The sequence below is a fragment of the Esox lucius genome, chromosome 3 (genome assembly GCF_011004845.1).
Source record: "Esox lucius isolate fEsoLuc1 chromosome 3, fEsoLuc1.pri, whole genome shotgun sequence".
In the NCBI taxonomy this organism is placed as follows: domain Eukaryota; kingdom Metazoa; phylum Chordata; class Actinopteri; order Esociformes; family Esocidae; genus Esox; species Esox lucius.
Genome location: NC_047571.1, coordinates 28,937,912 through 28,958,277, shown reverse-complemented (window position 1 = coordinate 28,958,277; position 20,366 = coordinate 28,937,912). Strand labels below are relative to the sequence as shown.

Here is a 20,366-nt window from a genome sequence, read left to right as displayed (position 1 = left end):
ACAAAAATCAAACGCTGACTTGTGGTACAGGAAGATTAGAAGATCGTCACAATACAGAGAAAAAGAATAGCTTGACAAACTGAAAACTGAAGGCCAAGCCAACTACAGGTAATTACACCAGTATGTAACACTATGGCAACAAAGTTTGTGATTTCAAGTCAAAGAATTAGTATCCTACACTGCCTCTCCAAACATCTCTGGGGCTCAACAAGAACATGACCCTTTTGCCTAAGCAGACGGTAGAGACAGTGCTTACACAATAAGGCTACATACAGTAGCACTTGAACCCGAAATATCACAACTTTCATGACTCATGGCCCCTCCATTGGTGACTGGGATTTGTGTAGGCTTATTTGAATGTGGAAGCGGAATATAAACAGCAATCCGTGCAGAGCCACACGTCTCATCCGGCAGAGGGAAATACAACACAGACTTATGAATAGCCAACACACACTCATAAATTGCAGGGGGGGGTGGGCCCAACCACATCGCCTGCAGGTTCCACTCATAATCCCCTCAGGCAGAGTCCATAGTACCAGACTACATTTATCGTTGGCTTAATGACAGCCTCAGTGGATTTTGACTTGTGTCGCGCTTTCCATACAAATGCAAACATGATTGGCTGTGCAGCAATGAGAAAAGAAATTAACACTTATTCAGGCATAAAGACATTTCACATATTTGAATCAATTGTGCCAGTTTAACGTTAAACCAAAAATGAACATCAGGGTACGTTCAAGACGTTTAGTGAAAATGTGTCATTGCATGTTTGGTACACCAGAGGTTTAAAACCGTAGCTGTTACTCAACAGCACATAGTAGGTTACAGCACTTGCTCAGATTTTCCCCATCCATTATTTGAGGTAAAGAACTTACACAATGACCATAATGTGGTTTTAATTTAATAGGATAAATTCTCAGTAAAATTTTAACACTAAAACACCAAACTCTAGGACAAGGAAGTCAGTTCCACACCATTTCATCACAACCCTCCAAATCTAAGACTAGTTCAGGCCTGGGACACCAGGCAAATTAAATTGAGGTAGTGCAGAAAACCATAAAGGTAAGACCTTTGACCTTGCAGGTTCAGATTAATACCACCACTAAGACAGTACATAGATTGGGCATTTAAGGAGAATACTTTGCAGAACACAAACTGAATGCCAAAACAATTCAAATATACCACTGTCCAAGTCTGAAGAAACCAATTTATTACAGCAAGTTTGGTTTATTAAGACATTCATACAGTTTGGGAAAATACCTATAGGATCAAAATTAGTTTAGCTCAGGAAAACCAAGTTAAAACATGAGGCCAAAGAAACGGTCAAACTGACTTTGACAAAGTGATAAATTAAAACACATTCCACAAAACTGGTAGGTTAAAGCTATAATATTGATTCAGGCTTGAATTACACTGCACATATGTTAGCATAACATAATTGGCAGACTTGATACAGCACTTATAACTTTTCGTCCACAAGTAAATTACTAAATGGTGGAGTACATCTACTACACACACCTTGATAGAACACTGAAATAAACGACTGATCAGAACCATAATGTTCACCGTTACCATGGCGTTAGAAGCGCCAACCGGCCGACTCTAAACAGATAAGAGTGTGCAACTGTCCACGGGAGACCCTTAGAAGTCACCCTCTCACAACTATCAGAAGTCTGATTCAGGGACAGCATTGACAAGTTTTCCTCGAATAATAAAATAAGCACAATGCGAGTGTACGACCGCTAGCACTGCGATTGAAAAAAAAAAAAAAAAAAACAACCTCAAACCCAAGGCTCAAATCAGGTCGGCCACATTCAAAGGCATCTCGTCCACTGTTGTGTTGTAAAACGTCTCGATGTCGCGTAGGATACGCCGGTCCTCCTCCGTCACAAAGTTTATAGCCACGCCCTTTCTGCCAAAACGGCCACCGCGGCCAATTCTAGAGAAACGAATGAAAACACTCAGCACCAGGTGTGGACTTTCACGGTGACATTTGGATTCAGGCTTAAGCCCTCAATTTCAGAGGCTCTACATACCGGTGAATGTAATTCTCTCGGTTTGTGGGAAGGTCATAGTTTATGACCAGGGAAACCTGTTGCACATCAATCCCTCGAGCCTGGACATCAAAAGGCAAACCAGTTAAGACATGCAGTGGAAGAGTTCCAAGAAGGGACTTGGAAAGACATGTGATTGTTGCATGTGGACCGATTTAAACATACGATGGTTAAATGTAGTCCGATTTAAAGTAACAGGCTGCTACAACAAGAAACCCGTGGTGGAGAACAGACCTTCCATCTCCCAAAAGGCGACAGTGCTAAAGCCATTAAAGGGCCGTTGCAGAAAAAGACCCTTTGGGTTGCATTTGGGATATGATAAGAGACCATGTCATGTGACCATGAGACTTTGGGCTCTGCGCCAACCCCCGTCCCAGCATTGTACACAAGCACTTTAATGGCCACGTGTGAGTGGATCACCAGAAAGATGCGGTTGTATACTAGACTATTTAAGGCTCACCAGTAGATCAGTAGTGATGAGAACTCTGCTGGAGCCAGACCTGAACTCCCTCATGATCACATCCCTCTCCTTCTGGTCCATGTCTCCGTGCTGTGGAAAGTGACAGTGGTGTTAAACTGGCACTGTGATGCAACCCCACCACAGCCAACAACTCCGGCTCCAGTTTAAGCCTTGTGGCAACGTGCCCGGCTGTCTCACCAGAGCAGAGACTGTGAAATCCCTCGCGTGCATCTTCTCAGTAAGCCAGTCAACCTTTCGCCGGGTGTTGAGAAAGATCACGGCCTGGGTGATTGTGAGTGTCTCGTACAGGTCACACAGCGTGTCCAGCTTCCACTCCTGGAAAACACATCAGGAGCACAACTTGATTCAGCCGGCACGTCTAGCTAGCCTCATGAAGGGACGGCATACAAACACTGAACAGAACATTTACATGATGTGGCACACAATCTTGAGACGAGGACACTGGACATTAGGAAAGAGGTCCGCCCCAGTCTCATTTACAACTCTGTGCTTTCACTTTCCTTCCTTGGTGTACCCATGCTTACATGCCTGCTAGGGCCATGCCCAAAGACATCACCCTCACAATTATAGCAGGGTGCTTTAAAAGAAGGGAAATGCTAAATACTTGGTTGGACTAGAGAAATAAGCAACAGCGGATATGTAGCAAGCCGTGGCCTAAGAAAACAACCCACCTCTCGCTCCACATTAATGTAAAACTGCTTGATACCCTCGAGGGTAAGTTCTTCTTTCTTCACCAGAATGCGTATGGGATCCCTCATGAATTTCTTGGTCACTTCCAGGACATCTGCAGGCATGGTGGCAGAGAGAAGGACCACCTGTGGAGATACGAGAAACAAGTTAGCCTGAGAGCCGCATCAAAGCTTAAGTCACTCAGAGATTGATTGGGTGTTGCACTGGGCCTTGAGACAACGGTCAACGAACATTAAGAAAGAGGTTCAACCATGACTCAGTTCCGGCACATTGCATAATGCTCTCCTTCCACGCAATACTCTGCTAGCATTATTGCATAAACCAAGCAAGCCTGGATTCTGCAATTTTAGCACAGTTCTTTTATGTGGAAGTCTGGTCGGGGGGGGGGGGGGGGGGGGGGGAATGTCATGTTTCACCTGCGACAAGTCTCAACTCCGATTTACTTCAGCACAGCACTTGTTTACTTTGGAAACCGAATCCAATGCAGGGGAAATTTAGAAGCATATAAACACGCCTACTTGGATGTGTGTGCTCAGTTTCTGGAAGATCTCATAGATCTGATCCTTGAAGCCTCGACTGAGCATCTCATCAGCTTCATCCAGGACAAACATCTTGATGCATTTAGGAGCTACAACGGAGCAGACAAGACAATTTAGAAGACTGGGACTTGGGACCGACAAAACTAGGCGAAGCCTAAAGCATGTCAACGGACACGATTGAAATGAGTCGGGTCAGATGGCAGATACTTACACTGATGAGTACTTACACAGGTATCTCCTGTTAAGCATGTCGAACACCCGGCCCGGGGTGCCCACCACTATGTGAGGGGCCTCAGCCTGCAGCTTCTGCATCTCGTTGCGGACATTGGTCCCCCCGATGCAGGCGTGGCAAGCAGCGCCCATGTAGTCGCCCAGAGCCAGAATCACTTTCTGGATCTAAAAAAAGAAAGTGGGTCACGTTATGTTTAACCGCTCCAGAGAACGAAACATCACACTGGACTGGAAGATTTGAGTGATCAGTGATGAAGAGTTGTCACCATAAACATGTCTGTCCCGAAAGATGCAATACCATCATTTCACTCAACACTGGCTAGTTAAACAGAACTGAAATCCCCAAGTTGCAGGCAAATGTGCAGGTCAGTTCTCAGACCAATGCAGTCACGGACAGAGACTGCACCAACCCGAAGACAGCTGTCACCTCCAGCCCAACCGGTCAATTTGTTTCTCATAAACGAGGGAAGTGTATCAAAAGATAAATACCTTTTCAGGGAGAGAATATGCCGCCTAGGTCTGATACACATGTTTATCCTGACCTCAGGTACAGCATACCTGCTGAGCCAACTCCCTAGTGGGAGCCAGCACCAGTGCCTGGGTCTCCTTCTGCTCTATGTCCAGCTGCTGGAGGATGGAGATGGCAAACGTGGCCGTCTTGCCGGTGCCCGATTGGGCCTGGGCAATAACATCGTAGCCTGCAGACGGGGGTGGGGCAAGTGATTACAATGTGTCACTGGTGAAGACGTTCAACGCACGAGGTCCCGGGGGAAAGCCAAGGAAACCGCTGCTTGCACATTTTACAGTTAACTGGGAAATTGTCATCATGTCAATTAAGTGCAGCTACAGCTAACATGTCAACCATCCTCTTGGAATTCCACCTGGCTAGTGGGGGGGCGCCTGACAAGCTAGGAAAAATAACAGGCGTGTGGTTTGTTACCCAACTTCGCTAGTTGGACTTGAGTAAATCTGTACAACAGCTATTCGAAGTGACACTTGGCACCACACCAACAGGATGCAGATACTTCCATATCGACGTTAGAACGTTCCCAGTCTCTTCCATGATTGACAGACATCACTAGACTAAACAGTGCTTCATAAAAAAAGGACTGTTTCCTTCCAGTGTGACTTAGAAGTAGTCAGTACCGTAAGATGTTATGGCGTTATTTCACTTGATGTCATGTTCAACTGCCAACAATTCATTGGCATGAAGAAAACCCATTTACTTACATTTGATACAGGGAATGATCGCTCGCTGTTGAATGGCTGACGGTTTCTCAAAACCATACGCATAAATTCCCCTAAGGAGGGTCTCCTTCAGGGCCATGTCATCGAAGTTGTCTGTGATCTCGTTCCAGTTGCTCTGCACATTAAAAATGTATTCAGTTTACAGGGTACAAGAGGTAGAGCGACTACAATGCAGCTATAGGAGTTGAGTGTTCAGTAAAAAAAAATGATGTCACCATTATCGTGTCTGTCCCGAAAGATGAAATGCCATCATTACACTTAACATTAAGAAACGGCTAAGCGCACAGGTACATTCAGATCAATGCCGTTATGACAACACCAATTATGTAGAGTTCACCCAGTGTGAATCAGCAATGATTTAAAATCGTACCTCGATGACACCATCCGGTTCCATTCCCTCTGGCCCTGCATCGTGCTCACGATCTCTGGAGCTGAAAGTGGAAAACAGGGTACGAATCAAAAACAAATCACCTAAAGAACTGAAATCCACTTCTTGTTGCGTACATGTACAGGGTTTAAGAAAATACAGGAAATCATGTTCGCCACGTGGAGAAGTTGGAAGATCGACACATTCAGTGAAATAAGCCATTTCTGTTAGGCTCCGCAGAAAGAGTTGCCTGGCCATTACTTCACAATACGTCTAACATTTAAAGATACATTTACGGTAGGTTCTTTTTTTAGCAAGGCCTCAGTGTCAGGCATCTAATTTCAATTGGTTGGGCGGGTTTGCACGTGTCGATATCAAACTAAGCGAAACTAATTTCAGTTGTCGCAGACAGGTAAAAAAATAAAAATAACACAACATTAAATGGTTATTCCATTATATACATTGCCCGTTAAGTCCTACGCGGCCAACTTGATGAGTGGCCATGTTAACTAGATCGCTTACAATCCAGCTAAGCAAAGGCAGCGCGCTAACGTGGCTAAACTAGGCCGTGGATAATGGACGACATTCGCAGACGTTCACAAACTGGATTTAGATCGAAAGCCAAATTGCAATATAACTTGTCAGGAAAAGAAATACAAAGAGTATTCTTACATGATTTCGTATTTATTGCACATCATTTGCATACTGTAATATATATGCAGCTGAAAATAACATGGTGAAGCGGACTTGAACAGCCAGATAGCCCGCTAAAAAGTTAGCCAGCTAATAAAGCCTATTATAGTTGGTTATCTTTAAACGAACGCAAGACGCATGGACAAACGCCTACAGATTTGTAATAAACATGTATAAATGAATAATTCCAGGTGGAGTTACCTGTTGTAATCAGCAGAATCACTAGACATGATCCGTTCACAACTTCAACATGCGACTGGAAAGATCTACGCAGAGGAGGACAAGCGACTTTATACGGCCGCACTATTTTTGCTGATTTGTAATAAGTCAATATTTTCGACAAGATATTCTCAACACAACGAGACAATATTTTTAATATATAAATAAATATATTTTACGTGTTAATACTGTATATTTGCATCCTGTGGAGAAAAGACAAAACTACATTTAGACTATATTTTATCGCGGAAGGATATTGCAGCACAAGTTGTATGTGTTGGGGTTACTACGGAGGGCTTACCGAGTCAAAATACATGAGAAGGCAATTCTATGGGAAATGGAATCAGAATATTGGACTTTATTAAGGAACGTATAACAGAACTAAAAGTGCATACAGCTACAGTACTTTTGCCAAGTCTACGCAACTTTATTAAATCATTTTGAACTTTACGCACTGACTCCTCTGTTTTTTATGTCATGTCATTGTTTTCACAAATTATGCATTTTAAACATTTTAGATAGAAAATAGAGATATCCCAGCCCCAGACTATGTGAAAGGTATATCTAGGCCTAAAAAATGGTATAGCTGAGTATTTCACACAACCTGCAGGTGCAAATACAATGGACAAAGCCAGTATCAAAACCTCCTTTTACTAAGTCTTGCAATGAAATACATTTTATTTTACCAGTGAATTTGACTGGGATTGGGGTTTGGTCAGGTAACCATGAGTGGATCAGTGCCATGGGATCTTGAGTGAGTACAGAAAGCCAGGACAACTGTTTAACGTCCCAATCGAAAGACGACATCCTATGTGGCTACACCCCGTTAACTGCCCTAGGGCAAATACGATTTAATATTTGGATCAGAGGGCAGAGCACCTGGACAAGGATTGATCCTGCTTAGCTTCAGATTCCAGCAGAGAGATGCAGTGCACTATGCCTTGAACTTGCAGTAGGACTATGCTTTTCAACTCTTTTCCTGGAGGGCTGAAACAATTCTCTTTATTTTGGCTTCAACACGAGTTAGGTGCCCCAAGGTCTGAATCAGCCTCTGATTAGAAAGTGAGGATAAAAACAGATGTGTTTCTGTCCACCAGGTTTGGTTGAAAATCTCGGGCCATATAACATTGCAAAAACACATGTAAATTGATGGGATTGATTACATTTTGTTAGATTTAATAAAAAAATAATTTAATTGGTTAACGTATCACAGAGCCATAAGGATTCTCCCAAGTCTTACCACTGACCTCAACAACTCTTTCTTGTCTCTTCTTATTTTCCCATGTGAGGTGAGCCTAAAAGAAAGATGAAGACAGACAAAACACTTGTAAAAACATTGCAGATAAAGCATCTGTAAAATGACAGTAATCTTATCAACTATTATTTCACTTATACTGCACTTATGCTGTAAACACGGATGGAGATGGTTTTTCAGAGCAAATGGTTGCTTTCTATTATTAGGTGTTTGAAAATAAAAAAAAATATATACATAATGACAGGGACCAACATTGTAACTGCAATAAAAAAAATCGAATAAATTTGCCAACGGTAAAAATTAATCCAAGCTATTATCCAACTACTATCTGGCAACACTGAAAAGCGACAAAAATGTACACCAACATGACAACCATCTGTTGTCCTCAACTGCGCATGAGCGGAAAAAGGTGGAAGAGAGCGAGGTAGCTGGATGGGAAAAAGGGAGTAGGGCAATTACAAACATGGTGAGGAATACGTTTGTTTAGCTCGTTTTTGGTATGTTTTGGTAGTAATTCCAAACAGAGTTGATCAGATTAACGACATTAACACTGAATTTCAACATACTTGCGTTAACGGCTATCTGTTAGCAGTGTTTAGGATAAAATAGAAAGGTAACGTTAATGTTAGCAAGCTGTAAGCTAGCTAGCTTTTTAGCAACTCGACTGGGTTTCGGCTCATTGTCATTGAATAACCTATCCTGCCAACTTGTCAGTACTTCAGAAGAGCTGGGTTGTCAGCCAGCTGTTATACACAATCAATACTATACATTCAGTTTAGGTCTCTAAACATTAAACCATTGTTAAAGAAACCGGAAAATCTCAGCTAACTTGCCATTCAAATGAACATATGCGCAGTCGCGGATCAGCTTTGGCTAGGCCTGTTTTGTTTTGCCTGTACAATTAGGTTTGAGTGGATATTCGATAGGATGAGATTGCCACTGTAACGTAAAAGCTGTGCTCTGTACTTCATGTGAATGTTTTTCTGCCTAGTCTAATGGATTTGCTTCATATATAGAGTTCAATTACAGTTATTGTATATTGTGCAGAAAATGTTGATGTCTTTCCACAGAACAAGCTGAAGTCCTCACAGAAGGATAAAGTTCGACAGTTCATTATCTTCACCCAATCTAATGAGAAGACTGCATTGACCTGTTTGTCACAGAATGACTGGAAACTAGATGTTGCCACAGACAACTTTTTCCAAAATCCAGATCTCTATCATTCAAATCTAAAGGCAACATTAGACAAGAAAAAGTTAGAACAGCTCTACAACAGATACAGAGGTAAGTGCAATTTGTTTTATAGCAATTAGTTGAAGCCTGTTGTCAAGGACACAATACAGTGTTATTGAACTTTTAAGAACAGTAGCAGAATTACTTAGTTTAAAGAGAAATTACTGCTGTCATATGCCATACATACTGTTGACAAACACCTGACTCACTTTTCTCCACCAAATTAATAGAAAAGTATGTCAGAGAGACAGATTTCTGTCTGTCAGGTTGGTTATAGTGGCGAAAGTATAAATTCACCACCTTATTTCTGCTTTTTCCTCTGCACAGACCCACAAGACGACGACAAAATCGGCATCGATGGCATCCAGCAGTTCTGTGATGACCTGGGCCTGGACCCAGCCAGTATCAGTGTTCTCCTCATTGCCTGGAAGTTCCGGGCCGCAACACAGTGCGAGTTTTCCAGACAGGAGTTCATGGACGGGATGGCAGAACAAGGGTGAGGACAACCTCGTCAGGAAATAGGGGGTGTCGCTTTATTTTCCGGGTCCAATCTGACTCACAAGTGATTGTGTGGGTGGGTGGGTTCGTGCGTGTGTGCATGTGCCCATTGGTTTCATCATGTAGAGGAAATCATTGTCATCCTTCATTGACCACTGAGTTGTGTAACAGATTGTAGACTCGGCTCTTTTCACATCTGATAGGGTAACCCATAGACTTGTCCTGGCTGAAGCTTGTTTGGTTTTCTTCAGGTGTGACAGCATAGAGAAACTAAAAGCCCAACTACCAAAAATGGAGCAAGAGTTAAAGGACCAAGGGAAATTTAAGGACTTTTACCAGTTTACATTTAACTTTGCAAAGAATCCTGGCCAGAAAGGTTTGGGTAAGCGATCCCTTTTTACTTTCCTAATCCGTTTTCCTAATCTACGTTGCTCGTTGGACCGGGATTATCTCTAAGACATGTCCTCATTGTTGTACATCTTCTAGACTTAGAAATGGCAATTGCATATTGGAATTTAGTACTGGCTGGAAGATTCAAATTCCTGGACCTGTGGAACAAATTTTTAGTGGTAAGTTATTTTCACTTGATTTTATTGTATCTTATACTGGCGACTGGAGGGGAGATCTGATGCTGGGTTGGCTTGAATTGGAGGGATACATAAGCAAGTGGGGTGAATATCGGAGCCTATTTATTTCACTTGATGCTCAGAAGCATTCTCCTCATGTTCTCCTGCAGGAGCATCATAAACGATCCATCCCCAAGGACACCTGGAACCTCCTGTTAGACTTCAGCACAATGATAACTGATGACATGTCCAATTATGATGAAGAAGGTTTGTCTTCTTGTGCACTAAGGATAGTAACTTTAGTGACCTGTAGCTGAAGGTCAGGTGCATGACGATAGAATCCGTTTTTAATTAGATGAGAGAGGCAACCCACTAAGTTTCTTTTTTCCTCCAACCACCAGTTGAAAGATTGTATTCTTGCTTAACTCGTGCATGCTTCCTTTTAGATAAAGCAAGTATAATTTCTCTTCCCCCCCCTCCCCAGGAGCGTGGCCGGTCCTCATTGATGACTTTGTGGAGTTTGCTCGGCCGCACATTGGGACCAAAAGCACAGCTGTCTAGGTCTGCCCAAACTCGAAGGAACGTCCATATTTTTGTTTATACAAAAACACAACCAAGGCGGTAAAACAGAACACAGGGGACTGCACTGAGCTGAGATCTATGTTGCCTTTTCCAAACCTCAGGACTGAGATGTTTTACACAACAGACTATATAAAAGGCATATCTCCTCGTCAGTCGTCTTGTGGTGGTTTGGGCTTTTATCTTTAGTATGGGGCTTTTTTGTCTTGACTCCAGCCAACTGGAGAGGAGTCGCCATCCTGGACCTTACAGTTCCTGTCCCAGTGTTTAGTTGACGCGGTCAAGGTTCAAGTGAGGCAAATCGACACCCTGAAAAGACAAATACAATTGTATCGTATTCTAAACCCGGGGGTCCATGAGGGAATGTCATTCTTTAAATATTAAATTGAATTTTAATACTTTGTGTGCATTCCTACTTTTGAATTTTGTTTTATGAGGTATGTGTGTGTGTGTGTGTGTGTGCGCGAGTGAGTGAGTGTGAAAGACCAGTACAAAAACATTGATTGTAATATTTTTTGTTTTAACCATAATGCTATTCCATACACACAAATGTATAATAAGGTAATAAATGTTTCAATTTGGTATCTCTTCAATGTGTCCAATATTACTCACGTCATACTTCTCTGCCAAAGAGAATGCCTGAAAGCTGTATGTCCTGTTTACCTGTTTGTTGTTATACATTTTAAAGGAGGTCCAGTTCTTTCAGTTTTTGATACTGCTTTTTAAGATTTTGTTTCTTTGGATGATGGTCTGTGATGTAGTCCAGTTATTCAATTGTATTAATTTAATGGTGTGCTTCCCAACGTTTTTAGTGGATGACGGATGACTGCGTTTGCGTTGTGGAGGGGATAGCGATTCCCCTCAAAATACTACTCTGTCGCCCTCCCGTGGCGCGTGAAATTTTCCCTACTGAATGATGTGCTGACTAACCCTTGACCCGGTTGCTAGGGGTGAGAAATGAAAACATACGGCGCCGTGTTTCATGTTTTGATGCTTAGTACAAGTTGCCAACATCGGTCGCAAATCAGGACTTTCTTACCTATTGTGAATATTATAATTGTTTGATAATCATTTAGAAAACGCGTTGTTTAGTGGTTACCTTACAACAACTACCAAAATGTCGAACATCCTTTTATCCGCGGTAGGCTGGGATGAGGGTTTTGCCATCCCTGTTGCAAATCCAGAAAATAAAGAGCTGGAAGCAGAGGTGTGTTTCATCTGTTTTTAATTCATTTGGATGTTTCTGCCGAAGTTATAGTTTACAGTAGGCAACTATAGAGCTACCCCACGAAAATAAAACAAATTGCTTGAACATCAGTCGAATTTTATAACTGCTATTTTTATCCACAGCTTCAAGGGAAACAGAGGGAGAAATTACAACTGGAAAACAAACTTGATGGATACAAGGACAGAATACAAGCCATGGCCGAACACCTGAACAATGTTAGACAGGGGTTATCTCACACTCAGGTAAAGCTATTTGCCCATCTTCAAATTCAGTTTAAAAATAGCCTCTAACAAACTCACATGCATTACTGTAGGCTACTTAGTAAGCACTAGATCTATTTCTAATTAAGTTTATACACTGAACCACGCAATGTAAACATGTTGAGAGTGATAGTTTTGCATCAATGTTGAAGTAATGTCTACTTAAATGTCTTTTTAAAATATGCCTCCTGTACCTTATCAGGCTTTGTGCAAAGCCAGAGAGAAAGAGACAGAGTCCGAGAAGCATTTCAAGGCCCTGGCAGACAGAGAGACGGGCCGTCTGCGTCAGGAGATTGCACAGCTGGACAAGGAGCTCGATTCTCTGAGGGAGAAGAAGAATCTACAGGAGGTTATTGTTTGTCCTCTTCACCAACAGTATTTTAGTTGTTACACAGGGTCCCCAAACAACCTAGGCCGACTGGTGTGTTTGTGTGAGAGAAATAGAACGAGACAAGAGTTTCAATTCATGTTCACTTTAGGCAGGGCTAGTACGTAGCCTTTTGAGGGCCCTAGGTGATATTTGGTTTTGGGGACTCCCGTTTATTTTGGCTTCCTCACTGTTAACGGTATTGAAATGTTAATTTCACATTTTGTCATGGCACAAAGATAACATGTTTAAATATTATGACATATTTCATACTTTTTGCCATTAAACATATTTTTGTTGTTCAGCAACATTATTGCAAATTATTTAGTAGTTTTCTTCCACAAAGTTTGCCTGACTTATGCCATGCTAATATGATTGTGCAATGAGAATAACAATAGGGACCTCATACAGATCACAGGCTCTGGTCATGTGCTGTGAGCACCAGATAGATTTTTGGTAATCTTTCCTAAAGGTTTAGATAGCTGACCAGACTAGCTACCAATCTAATATATGTATACCCAGAGACGGGCAGTGACTGACATTACATGATAAAAACTGCTGATGCAAAAACCTCTTTAGAAATGACACCTGCTATTCTATTGGTTTCTATCAACAATCGGATAAGAAATAAAGGGGAGGTATTGTAGGCTGAGTGAGGCTGTTAATGGCCTATGTGCTGCCGTCATAACAGAGATTTGCCATAATGTATGTACCTCTGACTCACAATTATCTGGCCTGTCTCCTACTGTACCTCCGCTCTACTGAGACTTGGGATTCGCCGGGACATGTGCGTGACTAGGTAATGGGCTAACCTTCTGTTTTCTCAGAACAACATCTTCAAAGCCACCCAGAAACTGGATGAGCTGAAGAGCCAGCTGAACTGGGACCAGCAGACACTGGATACCTGGCTGGAGGAATCGGCACACAAGGATGAGGACACCATGGCCATTATTAAGTACGCCCAGCAGGATGAGAGCCGCATACGGGTATGTCTTGGGTTTGGACTGACCAGAGTTCTACACTGGATTTAGAACCTTTGAGCCACAGTACTTGAATGAACAGTTCTTTGACAATGGGACACACTTGTTGAAACAATTTCTCACAATAAACATTAACCTTGTGTGAAAGGACCCGTGTGATGTCCGCCTTTCTATTGCCCCGATTGGTGGGAGGTCGATGATTTGCCAATCCTTAATCACCTTATGATAGTCCTGGAACTGTCTGGCCCGGCCGGGTTTTCAGGGCAGAAAACTCTGCGTCATTGTGTGGCAACAGGTGTTACCCCCTTTATGATAGATATTTGACTGGTTTGTGTCTGTTGGCTGCAATGGAGCCCGTTTCAAAACATCTGATAGCATTTTTCTGTCTACAGGAGCTCACCTTGTTGATTGAGAAGAAGACGCTCGAGGCCAATTGCAAACGCAAGGCACTGGACAACGAACTCACTGAGACCATATCAGCACAGGTCAAGGATATGCGTAATGACTAATACAAATCTTACATGTTGAATCATATTTAGCAGACATTTATCTACTCTGTTTATTAGAGTGACTCAAGCTCTCGTTGGAATTGGAGGTTATTATTCATCCTTTAAACTGAAAACAGTTATTCTTCCTTGGTAAAATTATTTTCAGCATGTCTCATTGTAGGGTTGCTCCTGATTCTGGTAATCCTTAAACTTGGATTTCCAGAACATCTCCAGATCTATGCATTCCTGGCCTCATGTGTTGTAGTTGTACTCTGCTAACAGATTGGTCTGGATAAGACGGCGGAGAACTTCCGACAGGCCCACCTGGAGAGGCAGGAGCTCATTGGCCAATGGGAGAACACCATCGAGCAGATGAAGAAGAGAGATGCAGAGATGCAGCAGTGTTCAATGGTAACCACTGGGTGGCACTGCTCAGTCATTACCATCGGTCTCTCCCGCGGTCCCCAACTGGAGGAAGTTGTGGGTTTCAGGGGAAATGGAGTCTTTGGACTTCCACTTTTGAACATTTATTAGGGGGGTACTCTCAAACAAGTTTCCTTTTTTTAAAAACGTCCCTGAGGAAGGAGAGGTTAATGTTTGTGAAAGAAAAACAAGACCGTCATTCTGCACTTGCACATCATCAAGCAAATTACTTTTATATGGATGAAGCCTGAAATAAATGTTTCAAGTCATATAATCAAATTAATTTACTTTTGGAATACTATTGTAAAAACTATTGTAACATTTGGATTTTCTTTTTCAACAATACTTAAGTTGATTGATAAAACTTATTGTTTATTATTAACTTATTGCTTATTGTTAAAGAATGCTGTTTCAACATCCATTGTCTTACTCCAAAAAAAAAAAATTGCCATCCATTTTCAGCTCCTCGCCCAGGTCAACAAGGAGATCCGAGAGAGGAATGGCGACATCAAGGAGAAGAAGACCTTCCTGGAGAGGGAGGTGGAGAACAACAAGGAGTATGAGAAGAAGATATCCATGGCCGATCGGCAAACGGCCAAGCTGAGACAGGAGTTACAGAAGCAGGAGAGTAACTGTGTCAGACTACAGGATGAGGCAAGTCTCCTCCGCTACATCTGTCTACTATTCAGAGCCTTCTCCTCATGACCGAAACACTATTACCATCAGTCTTCTGTTCAGAGCCATCTCCTCATGACCAAAACACTATTACCATCAGTCTTCTGTTCAGAGCCATCTCCTCATGACCAAAACACTATTACCATCAGTCTACTATTCAGAGCCTTCTCCTCATGACTGAAACACTATTACCATCAGTCTACTGTTCAGAGCCATCTCCTCATGACCAAAACACTATTACCATCAGTCTACTGTTCAGAGCCTTCTCCTCATGACCAAAACACTATTACCATCAGTCTACTATTCAGAGCCTTCTCCTCATGACTGAAACACTATTACCATCAGTCTACTATTCAGAGCCATCTCCTCATGACCGAAACACTATTACCATCAGTCTACTATTCAGAGCCATCTCCTCATGACCGAAACACTATTACCATCAGTCTTCTGTTCAGAGCCTTCTCCTCATGACTGAAACACTATTACCATCAGTCTACTGTTCAGAGCCATCTCCTCATGACTGAAACACTATTACCATCAGTCTACTGTTCAGAGCCATCTCCTCATGACCGAAACACTATTACCATGTTATTATTTCACAAATGTCAATGAGCATTACAACACTGTGTATAGTTTTTTTTATATACATGTATCTCCACTTGTAATATCTCTTTCAAGAAATGTGTTTTACGGTTTTACCCAATAAACCAGTCAAACGTCAAATCAAAATGGATTTTGTGAAGCCCTGTTCACATCGCAAGTTTTAATAGTTTATATTTTGCTCACATAGAATCCCAGTCGAAAACCCACACAAAGCTAGAAACAATGTCATATGGAAGAACTCCCCAGTAGGACTGAAGCCGAGGAGACCTAGCGAGGATCTATCCTCCAGTAGTACGTCCTAATCACTAATGTCTCTGTAGTTGGAGAGTCTGAAGGGGACAGTGGACAGAACGGCCACAGATCTGGAAACCAGGAGGTCCCAGCTGGCCAACCTGAAAAAGGACATCCAGGACAAAGACAACAAGTATGGAGCGGAATCATTGGTGGCTTCGTGTCAGCCTGACATTGAGATGAATTCCCCATAGGGACTTTCTATGGAACTGCCAACATCTTGCAGCATATTGCCAGCCTTCAAAAGTTTGTGTGTGTTTCTTACCCTGTACTAGAGTGAAGGGGGCCAAGCACCAAAACGCTGCCCTGGAGGAGAAACTGTTAGCGGTGACGGAGATGACCCTCAGCGTGGAGGAGAGGGCCGCTCAGATGGAGCAGCTCCTGAAGGAGGAGGAGCAGACCATCAAGGTGAACCTTGTTATTTACTGAACGTTGCGTTTCTGGGACACTTCCTTGTGGGGCCGTGGTTTCAGGCAGCAGATCCACAGAGGTTCCTTGTGGGGCCGTGGTTTCAGGCAGCAGATCCACAGAGGTTCCTTGTGTTCCTACCAAACTAATTGCAAACGGAAAAAATTAGCTGTCCGTGGATCAAACTAATTACATAACATCCCATCCAGACTGACTGTCTGCCTGGGGACATGGTGTTGTCTGATGCTGTGATGACATGGTGTCGTTCTGTGGTATTTCAGTAAGGAATGTTCTGTGTGCATGTTGTTTTCTCTTTTTTTTCCTTGGCCGTCTGGCGGACAATCTCTGATTTTACTAATTGTGTGTGTGACGCTCTCCGATGTCCTCCTGTGGAACTGCTGAGCTGTGTATTGATTTTTATACCATGCTGTTTTGTATAATGTACCACTGACCATCAAGGTTAGGATGAATTTCGTTTGAAATGTAGTCACTTCGGGTACATTGAAATAACCCAAAATGACAATTATCCGTTATGGAATTTCATTGTATGGATTGGGTTTTGGGTATACCTTCTGAACTGATTGACCTTAAGTCTGATGAAGTGAAACCAAATTGACCTTAAGTCTGATGACCATGGTGTGATCTGATGAAGTACACCATTATGCACTTGTGTTGGTCTGCAGGACATTGACGCTCAGCTGCACCGCCACCGGGAGGCGCTGTACCGTGACAGCCAGGAGCTGCAGTCCCTGAGGCTAAAGGAGAAGGACTCCGTTGCGGCACTGGCCAGTAGCCGAGTGGCCCTGTCCAACCTGGACAGCCGACTCAGTAAACTGGACCAGAACACGATTAAACAAAAGGAGATAATCTACAACCAGGCAAGATAATAGAAACAGTAGTCTTTGTGTGTAGCACTGGTTCTCAGACCTCTCTGTGGGGGGAGAGCCAGTCCATCCAAACTAGTGCACCTGATTCTCAACTAATCCTCAAGCCTTGGACAAGGTACATCAGGTGAGCTAGTTCTGGGCCGAAACATTCGAGGATCCCTGAGGACAGGCTGAAGAACCATCGATTTAGGGGTTGTTTGGTTCCTGTCACGGTCAGTAGTTCTAACAAAATGTCTTAACAGACTAAAGCAACTTGAAGTTCAACCCTGGTCACATGATCATCCATTTCAGAAGTCCTACTTTACAAAAAAAACATGCTGCTGTTAAGACAAGAGCACCAATGGGTCTGTTCTTAAGCCAGAGGATTCCCTTCCCAAACACTGTAACACACCATTGGTGGTTAGATGAAACGCCAAAGATGAATGCCATGGCGGTGTCTGCTACCACTGCGGTCCACAGAGACCTGTACTGTGTGTAGGGTTCAATACAAGGGTTGGACATGTCTTTGACCTATGGGTCACAGGTGACCAAAACAAGTTTATTTCTTTCTTCTTTTAAGTAGGTCCATTATAATTACTACCTACATTTAGTTTCAGTGTTTTCTTTAACCCAAAATAATACGTTCCAACAATTTAAAAAAAATGTCCAGCTACAAGCTGCCCTGCTATAGGTTCTTACCAGATAGGCTAAATTAATTCTGTGCTCACTTTTGAGGCAAGTAACACTGAATGTTGCATGAGGACAACTGGTGCTGTTAAGAGTTACAGGCAATAACTTTATATTGTTGAATAAGGGCCCAGGACACGTGTTGTTTGACGAAGCATGTAACAGTTCCTGGTTTAGTGGCTACACGATTGAGTTTCCCCATCAACCTGTGCTACTCCAGGACTTCCAGATCCAGCTTCTGGAGAGGAAGATGGCCCGACTGCGAGGCGAGGTGAACACGGAGGAGAAACAGGTCCTGGAGGAGAAGGCCCGTGAGCTGGCTCAGAGCCTAGAGGAGAAGAGGAGGACAGCCAACATGCTAACTATGCAGCTCAAGAATGTCCAGGTGGACAATTGTCTCTGTTACCATACAGTGTTCTCCACTCTGATTCTATTCTGGTATTTCTGTTTGGTCACATTAAAACATTATCAAGATTATTTATTGAAGCCCTGTCCTTGATATTGATTGGGGGGATTTTGCACGTTTGAACTTACCATGCACTTTCATTTGAACTACACAATATGGTATTCTCCTCGTCTGGGACCCATTATGTGATTTGACTGTTTCTCTGGCCCACAAAGGATGACATTCGCTGTGTGAGGAAAGAGGTGGAGAGGACAGGCATCGAGAAGAGCCGTCTGACCGCCAAGATTGAGGAGATTCACCTGTTCAACGACACCTCAGACAAGGAACTGAATAAGCTCAGGCTCAAGAAGCAGGTGAGAATACCTACACAAGAAAGTAGATTACCCCGTGTTCTGGTAACAGTCATTTATAAAGATGTATTGTCATTTAAACGTGGTTTGCTTGAGGTTTACGTTTAAAACAAACCGTCCACTCAGTTAAGACTGTCATGACCGCCTGTTCCCCGTGACCTCGTAACCCCCCGATCTCCAGGACACCATGGTGGAGAACAACATCACAAAGCTGGAGCTGAGGCGACTGCGGGACCTGCTGTACAACAAGGCCGACAGCGTGCTCTCGCTGGAGAGGAGGCGACTGCAGCTCCAGACGGCCATGGGGGAGCGGGAGGAGGAGGTGCAGCTGCACCGGGACATGCTCAGCAGGCAGGTGAAGATCAGCGACCAGGAGCGCCAAGGACTCAGGTACGTCCAAGACCGGCCCTCTGAGGTCTTCCTCGGTCCCTGAGCAGTTCGTTAAATTAATGACCAAATCGCAATTATTGACCTGTGCACAGTTTCATTTGGAATTTCCCGAAAACACTTCAGTCGGACGTTACTCAAGTTCCCTCCAGGATTTTCTCCTCTTGCGGCCGCTTCGCAAAACAAGAACGACGCCCTAAATTGATTGGCCAGTTTAATTTCAGCGCCGAGGTGCACGAGAGGCTGTCCAAGATCGACAAGATGCGGAAACGCTACGAGATTCTGACCGCCACAATGGCCGCTCCCGAGGGCGAGGGGGAGAGGTCACAGGCCTATTACGTCATAAAGGTCAGCTCCATTACACAATGAAATCCTTCCTCCTGGAAAGGTTCACCCGCTAACGTCCTTCATACATTTGCTAAGATTCACTTTCAAGTGTGAATTTGTTATTGATAGAGACGCTGGGTTTAGTTGGGGACTCGTTTGGTTGAGGGAGTTGGGGGCGTGAATCAAACCCGTGCTGTGGCAGACCACTGAAGGAGGATTCCTAGGTGGTTGGACCACCCCAGGCTGCCACCTGCAAAACCTCCACTAGGGTTAATTCAGTGTTATTTTCACCTCAGGTTACAGCGCCTCCCCTAGGAATAACAGCGCCTCCCCCAGGAATAACAGCGCCTCCCCCAGGGATAACTGCTCCCCTGAGTTAAATTGGTTGTTGTTGTTTTGAAAAAGGCTGCCCAGGAGAAAGAAGAGCTCCAAAGGGAGGGAGACGACTTGGATGCCAAGATCCGCAAGACGGAGAAGGAGATTGGAGCGCTGGAGAACACGCTGCATGTCGTGAACGGCCGCAACGCGACTTACCGCAAGTCCTTCAGCAAAGTGACGGAGTCCAGTACGTATGGAGCGAAGTGTTGAGAAATGAAAATGGATTCATTGTCATGGTAACAGAGACCAATGTTGTGTGAGGGTAGGCTCGGTGGAAAACAGGCTAGGTTGTATTGATCAGAAATAAGCAACACCTGAAATGAAATGAAGTGCGAGAGAGAAAAATATATCAAACGAGATTAAAAATCCTCTAGCACATTGATAATGCTTACAAGTGTTATCATTTATTAAAAGACTACAACGTTTCGATCAAAGACCTTCACCAGGCATAAAGAAATGGTCGACACCAAGTATACGTGTAGGATCAATTAGCCAGTGACATAGCAGAGACAATCATGACATCAGAATGATATAGTCACACTAATCGGATAAACATGAGTAAACACATAGAGACAATAAATAGGTCAAC

At 43.3% G+C, this 20,366-nt stretch overlaps 3 protein-coding genes and 4 non-coding genes across 7 annotated transcripts in view; 2 read left to right on the top strand and 5 right to left on the bottom strand.

The window, feature by feature from the left end:
* Positions 1-1,187: 1,187 nt before the first annotated feature.
* Positions 1,188-6,607, bottom strand: eif4a2 (eukaryotic translation initiation factor 4A). Its single transcript, XM_010901973.3, has 11 exons — positions 6,505-6,607; positions 5,614-5,674; positions 5,226-5,358; positions 4,554-4,693; positions 3,992-4,160; positions 3,744-3,853; positions 3,207-3,350; positions 2,713-2,850; positions 2,515-2,604; positions 2,037-2,116; positions 1,188-1,939 (listed from the first exon to the last, which is right to left on the bottom strand). The coding sequence occupies exons 1-11, from the start codon at positions 6,531-6,533 to the stop codon at positions 1,795-1,797; spliced, it is 1,239 nt and encodes a 412-aa protein (XP_010900275.1). The 5' UTR covers positions 6,534-6,607; the 3' UTR covers positions 1,188-1,794.
* Positions 2,946-3,126, bottom strand: LOC114838875. Its single transcript, XR_003781681.1, has one exon. It is a non-coding gene; the product is annotated as a small nucleolar RNA SNORA81 (small nucleolar RNA).
* LOC114838874 lies at positions 3,419-3,597 on the bottom strand. Its single transcript, XR_003781680.1, has one exon. It is a non-coding gene; the product is annotated as a small nucleolar RNA SNORA81 (small nucleolar RNA).
* Positions 4,235-4,306, bottom strand: LOC114838877. The gene has a single exon (XR_003781683.1). It is a non-coding gene; the product is annotated as a small nucleolar RNA SNORD2 (small nucleolar RNA).
* On the bottom strand, positions 5,430-5,503 carry LOC114838878. Its single transcript, XR_003781684.1, has one exon. It is a non-coding gene; the product is annotated as a small nucleolar RNA SNORD2 (small nucleolar RNA).
* Positions 6,608-8,192: 1,585 nt separating the features above from the next.
* On the top strand, positions 8,193-11,235 carry dcun1d1 (DCN1, defective in cullin neddylation 1, domain containing 1 (S. cerevisiae)). The gene is given in 7 exon segments (NM_001303758.1): positions 8,193-8,243; positions 8,848-9,061; positions 9,338-9,506; positions 9,760-9,890; positions 9,995-10,077; positions 10,245-10,341; positions 10,559-11,235. Coding segments are annotated over 7 exon segments (774 nt in total). The 5' UTR covers positions 8,193-8,240; the 3' UTR covers positions 10,636-11,235.
* ccdc39 (coiled-coil domain containing 39) overlaps positions 11,145-20,366 on the top strand; it is an 18,678-nt gene continuing 9,456 nt past the window's right edge. The window contains exons 1-15 of the mRNA XM_029119076.2: positions 11,145-11,860; positions 12,004-12,123; positions 12,344-12,490; positions 13,336-13,494; positions 13,881-13,973; positions 14,259-14,387; positions 14,862-15,053; positions 15,998-16,101; positions 16,244-16,376; positions 17,060-17,254; positions 18,150-18,314; positions 18,551-18,688; positions 18,867-19,075; positions 19,297-19,420; positions 19,805-19,964. Coding sequence (XP_028974909.2) covers positions 11,771-11,860; positions 12,004-12,123; positions 12,344-12,490; positions 13,336-13,494; positions 13,881-13,973; positions 14,259-14,387; positions 14,862-15,053; positions 15,998-16,101; positions 16,244-16,376; positions 17,060-17,254; positions 18,150-18,314; positions 18,551-18,688; positions 18,867-19,075; positions 19,297-19,420; positions 19,805-19,964 — 2,158 coding nt within the window. The 5' untranslated portion in view covers positions 11,145-11,770. The remainder of the gene's footprint in view (positions 11,861-12,003; positions 12,124-12,343; positions 12,491-13,335; positions 13,495-13,880; positions 13,974-14,258; positions 14,388-14,861; positions 15,054-15,997; positions 16,102-16,243; positions 16,377-17,059; positions 17,255-18,149; positions 18,315-18,550; positions 18,689-18,866; positions 19,076-19,296; positions 19,421-19,804; positions 19,965-20,366) is intronic.